We start from the raw sequence: 17,878 nt of genomic DNA, 5'->3' as shown, positions 1-17,878 counted from the left end.
TTGAATTGAAAATTACCCCATGATTCAAAAGCTGAACGGTTTTTAAATTATTGGCTGTATTGCTGGACTATGAGAATTGGCTTCGGATGATTCCAAGTGACAGCTAAGAAGTTTCATACACTTGTTACATTTAAGGGACAACCAACATTTCTATTAAAGTCTACAAAAATACATTTCCCAGAAGGGTTGAATAGCCAATTAAATGAAACCACAAACACAATTAGCAGCACCAGGTCTCCAGACCTAATGGTTTTGTTTTCAGGAATTACTATGGATGCTGCCATTTCCAGCCCAAAAGTCATTCCTTTTTCCTGGTACCTGTGTGTCTAATTGTCAAAGTAAGGATACATTATTGTAAAATAATTGCCAAGTTATCTGAAAAGTATCTTCTATCTTTTAAAAAGATTGGGTTTAGAATACATCAGAATAAAGCTCAAAGGGCAAGGAGAAAGAATTAATTCACAAATTCAATATAATTTGCCGGGAGCATGCCCGTTCTCCCGGTTCTCTGCACGGTGCCGTACATCCAGCCGTCATCAATGGGCTGCACATTGACAATGTAGTCACCATCTCGGAAGGAAACCTCATCTTCATCCTGGGCACTGTAATCGTACATGGCTCGGTAGGTCCTCTGAGAAAGGAAGAAGAGATTGGGCATTGTATTCCACAGTCGTCACAGTTACAAATATGGGCCCCAACAAACCACCACACACATGATGGGTACGAAGGCTTACAGGCGTTGCTATCTCAGGGTAGTTGTAAACCAGGTGGACCACCTAATTCTAGAAATCTTAACTTGGTTCATCTAGAGAAAACAGATTTAAGATCAGAGGAAAGATCCTGAAAAATGGCACAATAGCTGGACTTAAAAAGACAATGAAATTCAGTAAATAAAAGGATGCTGTCTAAAAGTAGCCTCTGAAAGAGTAACACCAGGTCCCACATGCAGACAAAAAAATGTAGATTTTTATCCTGTCCCCTCATTCTTCAGGAGACTACCCCCCATTAACAGCAGGCCCATAGTCCATGGGCTCTCTGCCAATGCCCTCCCTCTTGCGTAACAAATGAACCTTTTCTAAATAAGTACTAAGAATTTGTGTTCCCTCTTAAAAATATTAAAATAAATGATTTACTTACTTAAACTTTACATATTTCAGATCACAATGTAGTAAATTTCTTACAGAAATGTTCTGGTTTTGATGTATATATAGAGAAAATTTTGTTATAGTGAAAAAGTAAAATTGTGCTTTTATATTTGTTTTAGTTTGAGACTAAGAGTTCTTCTAATATTAATAATCAGTAAATCTCAAAGCCAAAAATATTCCTAGATTAAGGAGACTGAGGAAACTGGATGGCACATAATAGCCCTGAAAGCACTTGATTATTTTATAGGACATCACTACTTAGAACCAATTTCAGCATGAAACACCAAGTATGACCACAAAGCAAGCATCATTCTGAACTGAATGATGAGTATGTCAAGATTTTTAACAGGGATGTAAGAAGGATACTGTTATTCATGGACTTAACTGACATGCAGAGATTACATGCAGTAATTGCATAGATTTGGGGGTATAGCTTGGCATTTCAATACCTGGATACAATGTCTGTCTGCTCAGACTATCTGGAGTATCTGTTTATTATTTCTTTGTGTTCAGAATATTTAAACTTCCATCAGCTATTTTGCCTATGTCCATTAGACTTCTGAGGCTATTATGATGAACATGAAGATTATCCCTTTAACACGACTATCACATACCTGTACCTTCTTAGGCCTAGATAAAGAGCATAACTGAATCTTTACAATCATGAAGTAACAGTAACAATTAGGTACTGTGTGGTTGGAATGATAAATGTTCCCATAGGCTAAGGTATCTGAATATTTGATGTCCAAAAAATATGTCACTGAGGGTTGACTTTGAGAGAATATAGACTTGTCTTAGTTCCAGATTATTTTTCTGCTTTGTTCTTGTGGTTGAGATGTGACCACTTAGCTTCCTGCTCTGGCCACCATGCCTTCTTACCCTGGCATGGGCTCTAATACCTTGGGAACACAAACACAAATAAACTCTTCCTTCTATAAGTTGCTTTTGGTCATTGTGTTTTATCATAGTAACACAAAAGTTACATAAAAAGGATCCCCTACTGGGAAATGTATTGTTTGTTTTATTGTTTGAAGATGTTTATTAATGTCATTATTTTTAATCATTTTACCTCTGAAATGGTTTTTGTTTGCATGTAAAGAATTACACAGATATTAATGTCTTGAGTTCTTTTTTTCCAGTGCTAGAGGTTAAACTCAGAACCTTACATTCTAAGACAGCACTCTACCACCAAGCTATATAGTCCAATATTGCAGGAATGTTTGAAATTAGCACTTACTAGATTTGGTGAATGCTGCATTGACCTCATGGATGACATGCTGGTCTGGTGCATGTACCCATAGCCTTGGGAATGACTCTGCTGGTAAGCTCCAGGAAGAACAGGTGCTGCACATGGACACACACAGATTGCTCAGGTTAACCTCAAAATACTCTGCCCAAACCCAAGTGACTTCAAGCACTGCCAGGGAAAACAAAAGATCTTCAGTGCCCTGTGAAATTTGAGTGTCAACAGGACAGGTAATCTCTAGATTAGCCCAAACCTTAGTAATTAAGGAAATTAATTTAAAAATCAGTTTATCATGCAGTTAACTAGGTTCTTTCAAGGACATATTTAGTAATTCTTTTAAAATTCCATGCAGTTTTTTTTTGTCATAATCACACATACCCTTCCCCAACTCCTCCCTCCAACTCAACTTTAAGTTTGCTTCTGTTTTTGTTGCTTGTTAGTTTGTTTTAACCCATCAAGTCCAATTTGTGCTGCCCTACTATTCTTGAGTGGGGTTTACCTACCAAGAATCGCACCATTAAAGGAATTGACTCCCCCTCTCCCAGGAGCTCTCAAAATGCCAGTAATTTTGCTTTTAATATTTCTATTATGCTATTGGAGATGCTATGATTAAACAAAATAAATTTAAAAAAATTATTATACACTTAACAAACAAATCATGCTTACTTTAAAAATGTGGAAAAGTGAAAAGAATTTAACAAGTGAGGGTAGAATGATTGACCTACTTCTAATTTGCCCCCTCCAGCACTCAAGGGACATCATGGAAGAGGGGGCAGAAAGAATTTGTGAGCAGCAGGATGGGAGATGTGTCGTATAAACACATCATGAGATGCCTTGTCTCATGTGGTAGGTCTATAACACAAACCCTACAACCAAGGCTCAGGGATCCCAAGAACAGGGAGCAGAACAATTATAAGTCGGATAGATCAGGACATGCTGCTACATAGTGTAGCATATGTAGACATGCCAGAGAAGCTGGCATATACATTATCGTTGTCTAAACAAGACCTGCATAATGATAATTCCAGTTCACATGTCAATGCGTATGGGGAAATTTCACAAGGTTCCACCCCTAGATGAATACCTATAGGCCATCAATAGCTACTGAAAGAGCAAGATCAGACTTCTTCAAGGATAAGCCCCTCTGATAGGTTATATAATCCTGTTATCAACCATAAACACATGCACATATGAGCAACACTAAATGGGATCTGTCTCTCTCTGTCTCTGTCTCTCTCTCTGACTCTGTCTCTCTCTGTCTCTCTCTCTCTGTTTCTCTCTCTCTCTCTCTCTCTCTCTCTCTCTCTCTCTCTCTCTCTCTCTCTCTCTCGTGTGTGTGTGTGTGTGTGTGTGTGTGTGTGTGCAAACCAATAGCAATTATAAAATAATCATAAATTTGAGAGGGAGTGGCAATGGGGGCAAGGCCAATTCAAATCCAATCAGAAGCCCAGATGAAAGGGCAAAAGGAACACTAGTTCAGTGTCCTTGTCCAGGAGCAGATTTGACAAGTTGTGGTATGGAGCTGGGGCCAAAGCCTTGAAGGAGTTAAGGTTTTTGGTACCTAGGCACCTGACTCTTCCCCCCACTAAAAGGTTATTGCTATCAGTTCCCAGGCCACTGTGTGCTGGATCAATGACACACTTGAGAAACCCTGTGATCCCTTGGTGCAATATTGCTTGATTAGTTTACTGCTGACTGTATCCCAGGTGCTGTAGCTTTCTGCTGACTATCCCATCATCCCTGCAAACAATGTAGAAGATACTATACTTCTTCATATGCTTTCCAGTAGGAGTCATCTGCTCATGCAGACCTCTTGATTCCAGCTTTCTGTCTCCTTTATTTTCCCATTCCTGACCCTCCCCTGCAACACCTCTCAGTTCAAGACCCTTATTCCTACATGTTTGGGTCAGAGTGGAACAGGGACATAGGAGGCATTAGAGAGGAATTGGGGGGTGAAATAATATAAATATAGTAGTCACTCATGTAATTCTGCAACAAATAAAATTTAAATGATAAAAGACATAGCATAGACATTGCACTCAGGAACCCACTGCAGCTGTGGTTACCGGCATAAGACCTGAACAAGATTTGGCCTGCCAATGATTATCATGGATAAGAGTAGCTCATGAGTTCCCATCCCTCCAAATGGTTGCTTAGGGAAGTAGTGTCATTTTCCCCCAATGGTATAACACTGATAAGTTGCTCATGCATCAATAAATAACCCCAACCCATACTCATACGGCTGCCATAATTATTTATGCCTAGTGAGTCTCTCTCTCTCTCTCTCTCTCTCTCTCTCTCTCTCTCTCTCTCTCTCTCTCACACACACACACACACACACACACACACACACACTCACACACACACACTCACTCACACACATGCAGACACATGAAAATAGGAAACAGACTTGTTGTGAACATGGTTTAAGTGGAAGAGGGATGAAAACACCTAAAATTAATTATATACACATATGAAACTATCAAAGAATAAAACAAAAAGTAATAAAAACGAGTTTCATAAATATCATTCTCCTACATTGCCATATATCAAAATGACATTCACTGGATTTTTTACCATCTTCATCACTAACAAAATTAGAACACATAGTTTCTGAGCCAAGCATGGTGGTACACTGTTGTGGGATATTTGTATACTGTGTGAAGATATATTTGCTGTGATTGATGTAATAAAAAGCTGAATGGACAATAGTTAGACAGGAGGTATAGGTGGGATTTCCAGGGAGAGGGGAAAAATCAGGTGCACAAGCAGGAGACATGGAGAAGAAACAGGGGATGCAAGATGGAAGAGAGGTAATGCCACGTGATAGAACATAAATGAATACAAATGGGTTAATTTAAGTTATAGAACTAGTTAGAAGCAAGCCTAAGTTATAGGCCAAGCTTTCATAATTAATAAGATGTGACTACAGTGCATGCCTTTGACTCCATCCCTGAGAAGGCTGAGGCAGAAGGACAACTGAGTTTAAAGCTACACAGATTGTATCTGGGAAGACCAAATTGCAAAGCAAAATTCTGACTCAAAAAACAACAACAAAACCCACTCAAACTAAAAAAGCAAGCTATGATTCCTTTCCTGATAAACTCTGATTTCTAAACAAACCACCCAATACAGAAGCTATTTAGAAAAAACCCACAAGTCCACAAATAAAAGGCATGTGTTTGTGTGTGTGCGTTTCTCTATATGTTTGTATATTTAAAGTATTTGTAAGCAAATGAGCTATGAGTGAAGGCATTTCAGTAGCATGGCCTTCATTCTGGTTTGAAAAAATTATATAATTCATTAGAAAAAGATGTACAATACATATGTTATTAAACCCATATTAGTTTGCTATTTTAAATTAATTAGGTTGAACATATATCTATAATAGGTTTATTTATCCAGGTCAATTTTTATAATAAAAGGAATGAGCAGATATAATTCTTGGGTGTTATGAGTTTAATATTTTATAAATGGCAAATGCATTCTAATGGTGCATGAAATCACTACTTTAAAGCACTTTAATGATTAGCAGATTAAAACCTGTAATATGTTCTCCAGATGAAAATGATATTAAGATGAATAGAGATTCTTTTTAATAGTTCTTGGGTGAATTTATATTATGATATTGTTACAAATTGTACCTAATATCCAGATATGGTATCAAAGAGAGAATGCCAAGATATCAATTTGGATTGGAATTACTATAAACTTACTGAGCTATGATTAGAACCCAAATCCTTCCAGAAAATAGGCTGGTTAAGATTACCAACTCAATTTTCATATTTAATGTGAAGAGTTGTTAGGAATTAGGAAAAGATAATGAAATCACCATAAATATCCAGGCTCCTACTCTTGCTAAGTAAGAGCCATTCTTGGGGGAGGCAGAGGGAGCTGGGAGCAATGGACAGCCACTTCCCTCTTCAACTCTCAGCAAATGCTCACCAGTGTTACTGTTGTGCCTGCTACACAGTAAGTCTCCACAGCAATTAACAATAATTATGACTGCCTGCTAAGTTCCAGGCAGGCCAGGCACAGAGAAATGGCGAAACAATTGCCTTCTTTGAAACCACGATGGCCCTGGGCAGTCAGCCCTTCAGTCAATTAGGGAGACGGTTCTGGATGTGTATGTAGGGCATGTCCAATCAAATACATAACTTAATGGTGTAGAGTGAAAAAAGTTGTTTTCACTATTAGACTAATAATTTCTTCATTGATGACTGTTTGAACCTATTCACAAGTTTTAAAGATTATTTGAACACATCTGTTCATTTACCTAAAAGAAAAAAAAACGATTTTCAAATCCACTGTTACACAATTTAATTATAAGCTTTAAGTTTTGATGCAAGGAATTAAGTATAGCCATCACAAAATATTTGGGAAAATGTTTCAGAAAAGGACATTAGGGAAAAGTGCACTATCCCAGAGTCTACAGTTCATAGTCTTTGCACCATAGTTCCAGTTCCACGCCCATACCCAGGGGCACTAGTGACACTACTTCACAGTGCTGTCTCCTTCTTGGGAAAAACAAACAAACCAAAAACCAAAAACTATGTATTCTCATGTATTCAGTTGCTCAGAGCATCCCTTCCAAGAGAACCAGCAGCTACTGTTCACAGTAAGGAAATAGAGGCATCCATTTAGTCCTGAGTAGGCACATGTTGACAAGTAGGGGCAAGAGCTTAGGAAGAGCCACTGCAGGGTAATTGTGCTTCCAAACCCTGTGGCTTCTCATCATGCCTTCAATGGTTATTCTCATCTCTCTGAGCTACTTGGTAGAAAGTTTCTGTGGGGTTGTAAAGCTTTGTTAACTAAGATTCTTAAACATGACCAAAAGTCCAAGGGAATCAGTAAAGTAAAGTAAAAAAAAAAAAAAAATGACGTGAGTATTCATTCTGTATTGTTCTTACAATGCATGAATGCTTTTCTTGAAACTTAGAAAAACAAGCAAAAATAAAGGAGCAGCTTTAAAATTTTAAAACTTCAGGTTAATAACTCAGTGGAAGACCTATATAATGACAGCATGGGCTAACATCCCAATATGGATGGGAGAAATTTCACAAGCCCCACCCCTAGGTGAAGAGCTAATGCTATTAATTACTGCAGAGAGAGAGAGAGAGAGAGAGAGAGAGAGAGAGAGAGAGAGAGAGAATCATTCTTCTCCAGGGATGAGTCTCCCTGATAGGTTATCCAAACCCAAGTGGTAAGCTCTAAACACATATATATGAGCAGCACTAAATGGACTCAGAGGGTGTGTGTGTGTGTGTGTGTGTGTGTGTGTGTGTGTACATAAATATGTGTACTAAATGGACTTAGAAGGGTGTGTGAGTGTGAGACTGTATATATATATATATATATATATATATATATATATATATATATTAAATATACATATGATAAAAAAGAAGAGATCATGAAGTTGAGAGGGAGTGGGGAATCTATGGGAAGAATTGGGGGGAAGAAAGTGTGGGATAGAAACAATGCAAACACAATACTCATGTATAAAATTAAAAAACAATAAATGTTAAAAAGTAAAGAACTCAGTGAAAGATTGCTTTTCTTTGTTTGAGATTCCTCACATGGACTTGCTATTGCAAAAGAAAGGTGCCAGGTTAACTGCAACAAGCAAGGGAAAGTTATAAAAATAGAAGAGAACATGGTAACATTTTATTGAGGTAGTAGTTAGAGTTCATTAGCATGAGGACAGATGAGTAGTCATATGGTACAGTACTTTTTTGTACTCAAGAAGACTTAGCTTCAGGGATTTTCACTTTCCCAGGGCAACAACAAGACACAGGAGAGTGAATCAACTTTATTTTACATTGGTAAGATTTAATGATCAGAGATCTGGAAGCTGACCAAAGGACCAGTTTATTCTCAATTTGGAACATAATACAATATAAAACCAAAAATTTTCTTCCTCTGTACAATGAGGAAACTGAACTCTGTACAGTTCTTCCACATACCACTAGTCTCAATAATTTCTAAATAGATGTTATTTTTAAATTTTTAGATTTATTTATGTTTATGAAAACTTTACCTAAACATATATATATGTGCACCATTTGTGTGTCTAGTGCCCAAGAAGGTCAGAAAAGGGTGTTGGATTCCCCTGGAACTGGAGTTACAGATGGTCATGAGTCACCATGTGGATTCTGGGAATTAAACATGGATTCTCTTCAAGAGCAATAAATGCTCTTGGCAACTGAGAAATCTCTCCAGCACCTAAATATTAATTATTAAAAGTAAAGAATACAAGATTGAAATAAAGACATGAATAGATAGGAAGATTTTAAAACTAAAAGTGAAAATAACTGGAAGAAAGGAGGGAAACTGATAAAAGTGTACAAAGATCAAAGCAAAAAAATGTACTCATAATAAAATGGGAAATTAACCCCACATAAGTCCCATTAGGGACGCACCCACAGCTGGTTGAGGAAGAGGATAAGAACTGCTAAATGCCCTTGGATGCATGCTGCTTTGTAGGCTGTTACTAATTATCAGAACTATCTAAAACAAGTATCATTCCCATATCAAATAATAAAACTGAAGGGTTGGTGGTTAAACAGGAAGGCTGGAGGAGAGTCACCTTCTCTTGAGGAGAACTCAGGACCCAGCTCAAGACACCAAAGATCAAGTGGAGGCTTTGAAGACCTCTCCTGAGCAAAGGTTAAAAATGGCCAAAGTCTAATTGCTACAGATGAAAGGGCTTTTTTTTTTTTTTTTTTTTTTTGGTCATAGACATGATGTGAATTGAGAACATAATTTGGGTTCTGTTTTTTTTTTCCTTTTAAGCTCACTATTTTGTAAATCAAGACAAACAGGAGGAGATTGTCCTTCAGAAAAATTTCCTACAATGACTTCATGACACAATAGATTGAAATTATCATCATTATATCTTTTTCAAACATTTCAGATTTATCCCAACTAATGCATGTTGAAGAAGTTAAAAAGATTGTGATTTGGTTTGGGTTTTAGAACAATGAGTCTCTATTTTGATAATCAGAAAACATTTCTAGGAAGAAAAAAAGAATGACAATGTTGCTTATTTGGAACTGGATATTAATGAGTTAAGCCTATCTAGATCCCTTTTGTTCAGGAGCAAGGTGACTGAGACATTGGGACAAATCTTTAAAAAAAGATTACCTTCCCCTCCAAAATATAATGTAGTTCTATGATGTGATTCTTTTGCTTAAATAACTTTTAACTTACTACATTTATTTATTTATTTAGGAGGTGCATGCCACACCATATTTAGAGGTCAGAAGACAACTTGTGGGGATCCATTTTCTCTTTCCCCTATGTTGGGCCCAGGTATTAAGCTCAGGTCATTAGGCTTGGTGGCAAGCACCTTTACCCACAGGTACATGTCGGGACCTCAAATAGCTTTTAAAGATATATTTTATCTATGAGTTACATTTCAGAAAGTCAAGACCCAGTGGCACCTGAGTCCCCATAAACCACAAATAGAACCTAAATCCACAAAGTTTATGCTCAATCCAATAGTAATATGGTATTTTGTAAGCTGAGGGAGCCCTTTGTACTCTGGGAAATTCTTTGATTCTCTGGAAGAAAGATGAAGCCAGGCAGATAGCCTCTGTAAACCAGAAATTAATAGACTCTAATACAAAAAGGCATAACCTGGAATTTGATTAAAACTGTCAAGTTCTGAAGGCATATCCAACCACCACTGTGGTAGTCAATAATTGCTCAAACTTGGAAATCATGTGCAAATGGGATGAAGCCACAGTGGCTACCTGACCTTCATCTGCTCCACCTTCCTTTCCCTCATCGTGGCTGCTGGGGCTAAAAATTCCACATAAAAAAGTAACAATGACCACAAGCTTTGCTGCCTATCATGTAAATCCAGACCCAAATCTGACTATCATAAAACAAATATAATCACAAAAGATATGACAAGTTTGTAAGGTCAATTTCTGAGTAACCACTGAGACTTCAGGAAGCTCAAGGGCTCTAAGATCTGAAGAGCGGAGGAGCTTCCAGAAGTAATAAATTGAAGTCTGAAGAACAGCAGTCTGTGATTCCTGCTGTAAAAAGACAGGAATGAATGGGAGAAAGAGGAAGGAAGATGAGCCTAAGTGCTTATGATGATGAAGGAGGCAGGCTAATCACTCTCCAAAGCTTTACTCTGTCTATACTCAATTTATGTTGGGTGTTGGAGTAAACATCGCAAGGGGGCCCCATAAGCAAACTATATGTATATTGTTAGGGAGATGTTCCCAAACATGTCAGGAAAAAAATGTGATATTAGTAATCCATTCACTTTGGGAAAAGCGATATCCCTTCTGAGGCAATGGCTTTTTCTTTTGAGTCATTTTGTACTCTGACAAGAAGAGATGAAGAGTGAAGGGAGGGGAGAGGAAAAGGCAGAGGGAGAGGAAGAGGAGGAGGGAGAGGGAAAGAAGAGGGAGAGAGGAAGGGAGAGAAATAGGAGGAGGGAGAGGAAAAGGTAGAGGGAGATAAAGATGAAGGGAAAGGGAAGAAACAAAAGGGAAAAGAGGAAGGGAAGGAGGGAAGGAGAGAGCAAGCAGGCAATATCATCCTATTTTACCAAGAGAAATTACCAGTCTAAGTGTACTTGTACATTTGACAAGCTATACATACTGATTACATAATGTTGTGTTAATCTACTGATTGAGTTTTATATTATAAAAGAAACAAAAATTCATTTTCCTATCAATTAATTTCACAACAGAAGTGTGTCTATCAGTCATCAACTCTCCAGAGTTTTCTAGACACAGATGAAAATACTAAAACATCACTTCACCAGGTTTTGACAATACAACCCTAAAACACCAGCACCCACTTCACCAGATGTGACAATACACACCTAGAATGCCAGCCCTTAGGAGGCTGAGGAAGGAAGACACTGAGTTATAGGTCAGCAGGAACTACATGTCAGATATGGTCTTAAAATCCAAAAGACATAAAACATCATGACAGATGTAGAAAATGTTTTCAAATTCAGTTTAGAAAAATTCAGCTGGGAAATAACCATCGAGAGTCTCTAGGTGAAATAATTTTCTTTATAAAATTTCAGTCAGAAAGAAATTAGATTGACGAGGATGAGATTGGGGTCATAAAACTGAACTATGGCTGAAAATAGAAATAAATTTATTTTAAAATTAAGGTATTTCTAGATCAGAAGTTTTCTTTGGAGAACTAAATATTTTTATACCTGAAGTCTACAAATAGAAGTCTATAGAAGTAAAATGATTATTATAAAGAAAGAGACTAACACACCTTTCATTCCATATATTTTGTATTTCAGAAACTGCTAGCATCGACTTCTAGCTCATGGTGTAAAGTAGGTCTCCAGCTGTACTGGTCTTGCATAACTGCCACTTTGCACCCTCTAATCATCACCAATTTTCTTTTCTTCTTCCTTCCCAGATTACCATCGTGACCACTGCTTTCTTCCCTATTTGTATGTACTTGATCTCTTTTTAACTTATAATTCAAACACAAATGAAATCATGTGAGATTTTTTCACTATTTTACTTAACACAGTGTCCTCTGGCTCCACCCATGTTCCATTAAATGGCAACATCACCTATTAAGGCTCAACAATATTTCTTTTGTACTTTATTCTGCATTTTCTTTATGTATTCCTCGATGGACATTAAGGTTGTTAGCTGATCTGGAAACAATGCTGCATTGAACATGGGAGTGCTTTATAGGGATGTGATTTCATCTCTTTAGGAGTATATACCTAGAAAAGAGATTATTGGCTAATATCATAATTATTTCTACTTTCTTGGGAACCTTCATATTATTTTCTGCATTTTCAACATGCCCTCCCCCAAAAGTGCATCATTGTTTCCTCTTGCAGAAGATTTTTTTCTAGTACAGTGAACTATCTAATTTTAAAACTATTCTCATGATTAGAAGATAACAACCTTGAACTAGGGAGCAAAATGTCATTTATAAGTTTAAAAACTCCTCAATGGATGTCATGCAAAAGCTTCAGAGCTTCGGGGTACCTTTCACATTAAAAGATATTTGGAAATACAGTTAAGTAGACACAAGTCTGTTACTTGCATGTGTTAGCAGTTTATTATCACTATTATTATTATTATTATTATTATTATTAACTATCATGTGCTTGTATTTAACACTTGTGCTCCAAATTGAATGGGAAGTGGATTAATGATACATCTTAGAAAACTTATGTCCCATCTGAAGGATCTTGCTGTTCTTACATTCAGCTTCCTGTCCATCATCCTGTCTATCCATACTCTCCATTTTTTTTAACATAGCTAAGTGACATTTCCATACCTCCACTGTCTCTACAGAGTTCATGACTTCACTATAAACCAGTGTATAAGGAGGGAATTCTGATGGGCACTTCTACTTTTTGGGCAGGGCAGATGCCATGAGCAAAACAAAACAATTTGAGTTCAGAAGTAGTTACATGAAAGCAGAGTATTAATGCAGGAATTATGTGCTGATTTCTTGGTTATGGAAGGTCATCATCTCACTCAAGATTTGTAGTAAACATTATCTCCAATGTTATTCCCCAGTAATCCATCTAAATATTTTTAAATTATAAATAGTAGTATTGTCTTCAAATTCAAATAAACTTTAATTAGAGAATAATAATAATGTCAAGTTTTACTGATTTACAACATGCAGTAAAGCTGCTTCTTTATATAACAGATTAAACTTTAATTTGAACACATTTATATACCCAATAATATTTATTGGTTACAAATATATCAGGTGACAGTTCTAGGATAGAGATAAAATAAATAGCAAGCAGACAAAAAATATTATGTACTAATTGAGTTGGGATTCTGGAAGTGACAGTATGCAAATTTGCTAATAAAATGTCAAGAAGTAAGGCTGGAAAGATGACTCAGTGGTTGAGAGCCCTGGCTTTCTTCCAGAGGACCCAGAATTGATTCCCAAAACCCACATGGCACTTTACAACTATCTGTAATTCCAATCAAAGGGTATCATTTTTCCTCTTCTCACCTCCCCTTTTCTGGCCTCCAAGGGTACCAGACATATACATGGACAGAAACATCCATGTACATATGGAGTGTATGTGGGATGTATGACCAAAGAAAGTCTTTCAGATTAGCTGACATTTGATCAGAGGGTTGGAGGAAGTAAGAAAGCCTCAAAATCACCAGAGGAAACAGTGTTCTAGGCAAGGAGGCCAGAGAGAATTATACCAGGCAGGCTGACATAGCCAGGAAGAGTGCACGACCAGAATAAAAGAGGCTAATGAAGACGAAGTCAGAGCCAAGATCCATATCATGATGTGTGTGGACTATGGTCTTTCTGTTTTAGTCTAAATGAGATCAGAAGCCTTTGGAGTAGTTGGAGCAAGAATTTATTGAGATCAAATACAGCTTTTGAAGAGTGTCGCTGATACTGAGGTGAGGCCAGAGCAGAGCGGTATAGTTAAGGATGGAATTAGAAAGAGCAGAGGCCGAGCTCAATGCATCTGGATGGTGATTCCGAAGTATAGTAGAAGTAATGAGAAGTATCTCACTGGTGTTACATAAAGATCCATTATTTTGAAGACAGCCAGCCATCAGGTGCACTAAATGTGAAGCATGGGAGGAAGAAAGGTGGTAACATTGTCTCCAGGGTTTTTGCCAAAGTATTAAATAATCACATCATATCTGAGAAAATAAGTACAAAGAAAACAAGTAGGGTGAGGAGAGAAATCAGAAATAAGATTTTTGTTTTCAGATGTGAGGTTCAAGATGCCTATTAAACATCCAGTCATTGATCTCTTGTCTGAAGTCTGGAAGTTGTTTCAAAGGAAGGTGTTTGTTTTGCACCATGTTTGCTCTTTCGTATAAACAACAATAACATAAAACAAAACTGTTTGTAATAAAAAAATCATAATACTATTTCTATACCATTTGCCCCTTTAGCTAAGAAGCCTTTGGTAGGACCTATATGCAGCAAATGTGAGCCACATTCTGTGAAAAGCACTAAGGGTACACTAAATCCCAAAGAAGAGCCCAGCAAGTCTGGGCAGCTAGTCCTCTATATAACTTGTCATCTACAGGATAAAGCCCAAAGACTAGGCTCACATGCTGCTAGATCCTGCCTCTGCCAAAGGGGCTCTGTGCTTTCCATACTCTAGTTGGGCATCTACTAGACTCAGGAAGGCCCTGGGTACAAGTGGTGCCAAACCAGGTCCCCAATGTGCTACACTGATATCCATGCCAGTGTTTCTGCCTCCAAATCACCTTACCCATTTTTCTACTTGGTCAGTTCTCGTCAGAGGCAATGCTCCATCACCACACCCTCCAGACTACCATGTACCTGGTTCACCATCCAGAATATGGTGAGTTCATTGGAGATGATAAGTGTATCTTTTTTTTTATTTGTGTGCTCAGTATTTCACCCATATGGTAGGTGCTAGCTAAAGGGCAATAGGCAGCCAAAATTACTATACCACTAAATCTCGAGGGCAACTCTCTTCGTAATTGGTGTAGTGCTGTGGACAAGTGGGTCAGATTTTCAGAAAATACTGAAACAACTCTTACAATCTACACTTAAAAAAAACACACATAAATGGTACTGTACATCCTGCTTGGCCAGGCCGGGTTAAGCTCCACGGAACTCAGACATTTACTTTGAGTCATGGAAGGCAGAAAGGACTGGGAGGAAAGTTCATAAGGTTGGGGAGCTGAAATGTCTGTTTTGAAAAGTGCACCTGTTTTTCATTCACCATCACACCCCTACACCCTTTGATGCTGTGCAGAAGAAACAGAAACACAGAAAGTACCTGAAGCCAAACTGAGCACACGTTTATACTGAGGGCAGCAAAGAATAACTGTGATTGCAAACACATTAAAAAACTCTCACAACAACAGAGAACTGCAAGGGAAGGAAGGCCAACAAAACACAAAGAAGTACTGGGAGGCAGATACACCATGTAGACAAGTGAAATAAAGACAAACATAAGATCAAAGGAGACCTCAGCAAAATGAGCAGACACCATAAGGAACGTGTCCACCAGACAACATGTGTGTCAGACAAAAAGCAAGCAAAAGACAACACCAGAAGGCAATAGAGATGATTTCAGCTATTCAAGAATCAAAATAAAATTGGATGAAGTTTAAATAAAATCCTCTGTTATTGAATCAAAATAGCACAATAGAGATATTCAAGGAAAACCTTTCAGTAACTTAATCCATCGAAGAACAGCCTGGCAAGCAAAGCAAGTTTCAGATAATCACAGAGAATGAAAATATTCAGCAATCAAAGCAAGATGGGCAACTGGCATGAGAGACAAGCCAAAGCTGCAAGAAAGTAGAAAATTCAGAGAATTCTTCTAGGTTAAAAATGAAATCCAAACTTGCATTGCTCATCGAGGAAACAACAATCAACATTTCCCCCTCTAGTAGGAAGGACCCCAATGAGTGTGCCTCACAGCTGCCTAGCCACCTAACTTGTAAAACTGAACAGATGGCTTTTAGAATATAAACACATTGTCAGAGAGACAAGGGAAAGGGCTCACTGAAATTTATGGCACTTAGCTGAAGAAGCATAAAATATCTCAGAGCACTCCTGTGCCCACGTTCCTGTCTGCCAGGCACAGGAAATCGGAGCTAGTAAGTGTCAGGACCCAAGGCCCAGTGTCCTGATATACAGCATGGCTTTGCCACATATGTCCCCTCTACAGTGGAGATGACTGAATTATATAAAAGGACCATTTTCTAGAATATAACACATTTTAATCATATGAAGATCCTACACACACAAATTTAAACAACTGGACAAAATCTGGAAGAGAAAGGAACATTTGAAATACACAAGAACATGTTCTTCATCCTCTAGCAAGTGTTATAAAATGCATTTCAATTTCTGGGGACAGAGTTTAAACAAAGGCACGTGATTGACTGTTGCTGCTAAAGACAGTAATTATTTCCACCAAACCTCTGTCATCACCATAAAATTCTGTCTTGCAATCAATCAGCTCCTCCCCACCAGAGCCCAGCAAGTATTTCAAAGCGGATTCTATATTTCAAAGTCTCCAAGAAGTCATGAATACTATCTCTTCCCTTCCTCACCAGGAAAGGGGAAGAGGAAAAACACCCTCTGGGAATGTTTCTACTTCAGGTTGTTTTCAGCTTTGCTTCAATGTCATTGAAACATCAAGACTGAAACAAAAGTGTGAAAGTTCCCTTCAAGGCCTTCTACAAGAGAGATGTTTATTTCACAAAGATATTTGAGTGTGTGCTTGAGAATTCATGGAGGTCAGAGATGAATGCCAGCTGTCTTCTTAAGTTGCATTCTACTTTATTTATTGAAACAGGGTATCTCATTGAACCTGGAACTTTATTAAATAGCTAGACTGGTTGCCCAGTGAGCCCAGAGAATCCTCTAGGTTCTGCTTCCCACCACTGAGATTACAGGCATGCATCATCATACCTGGATTTTTTACATGCATGCTGGGGATCTGAGCTCAGATCCTCATGCTTCATGCTCATGAAGCAGGAACTTTACCCACTGACAAATTCCCCAGCCCTGTGACCCTATATTCTGGGCTGTTTTAGAAGGTTATGACCTCTAGAAAGCAGGGTCTCCCTGGAGAAAGAGGGTCACTGGAGGAAACAGCTTTTGAAGGTTAGAGCTTAACCCTGCTTGTGGCCCAAGCTCTCTGCTTCCTGGTTAACCAAGATGTGAGGAGTTCTCACCACAAGCTTCTTCTTTCACCATGAATACCACCATGCTTTTCCCACCATGGTGAACATTATAACCTCTTAAATCCTAAGCCAACATCAATTTTGCCTCCCTAATATTACTTCTATCAGCTATTTGCTCAGGTATTTTCTCATAGCAGTGAGATAAGTAATATAAGCAACAACAGGAAAGGCTTTGCCATGGTAGAGATAACAAGACTTCCTAATAAATTTGTCATGCAGACTGAATAAAGAACAAAAGTGCAGAATGATTCCAAAGAGGTTGGCTCCAAAACCTGAGAAGTTGTATCTGTCACTTAGCAAGTTGTAAGCCCAGGGAAGTAAAGATTTGCGAGGAGATGGGGTAGTGTGATGACTAACGTTGTGCGTTAAGTTTCAATCACTGTGCTTAAGAGATCTATACAAAAAAAATATAGCAAAAAGTTGGTTCTTTGAGAAAATCAACAAGATAGACAAACATATATCCTAACTTACCAAACAACAAAAAGTGAACATGCAAATTAATAAAATCAGCAATGAAAAAGGAGACAGAGGAAATCCAGAGAATGTTCAGATCATACTTTGAAAACCTGTACTCCTCAAAATTGGAAAATTTAAAGGAAATGGACAATTTTCTGGACAGATATCACTTACCAAAATTGAATCAAGAACAGATAAGCAACTTAAACAGACCTATAACCTCTAAGGAAATAGAAGAAGTCATCAAAAGTCTCCCAACCAAAAAAAGCCCAGGGCCAGATGGATTCACTGCAGAATTCTATCAGAAATTCAAAAATGAGCTAATACCA

General features: G+C 37.9%; 1 protein-coding gene across 4 annotated transcripts in view; it reads right to left on the bottom strand.

Annotated features, from left to right (window-relative positions):
* Window positions 1–381: 381 nt before the first annotated feature.
* The window catches only part of Nebulette (LIM zinc-binding domain-containing Nebulette), a 359,562-nt gene continuing 342,065 nt past the window's right edge, over window positions 382–17,878 (bottom strand). For all 4 annotated transcript variants that reach the window (XM_035441482.1, XM_027405281.2, XM_035441481.1 and 1 more), the window contains 2 exons: window positions 2,383–2,489; window positions 382–631 (listed from right to left, as the gene is read on the bottom strand). In XM_035441482.1, the coding sequence (XP_035297373.1) occupies window positions 455–631; window positions 2,383–2,489 (284 nt within the window). In that variant the 3' untranslated portion in view covers window positions 382–454. The remainder of the gene's footprint in view (window positions 632–2,382; window positions 2,490–17,878) is intronic.

The sequence above is a fragment of the Cricetulus griseus genome, chromosome 3 (assembly GCF_003668045.3).
Source record: "Cricetulus griseus strain 17A/GY chromosome 3, alternate assembly CriGri-PICRH-1.0, whole genome shotgun sequence".
Lineage (NCBI taxonomy): Eukaryota > Metazoa > Chordata > Mammalia > Rodentia > Cricetidae > Cricetulus > Cricetulus griseus.
The sequence above is the reverse complement of the archived record's forward strand: the minus strand, read 5'-3'. Positions and strand labels throughout refer to the sequence as shown.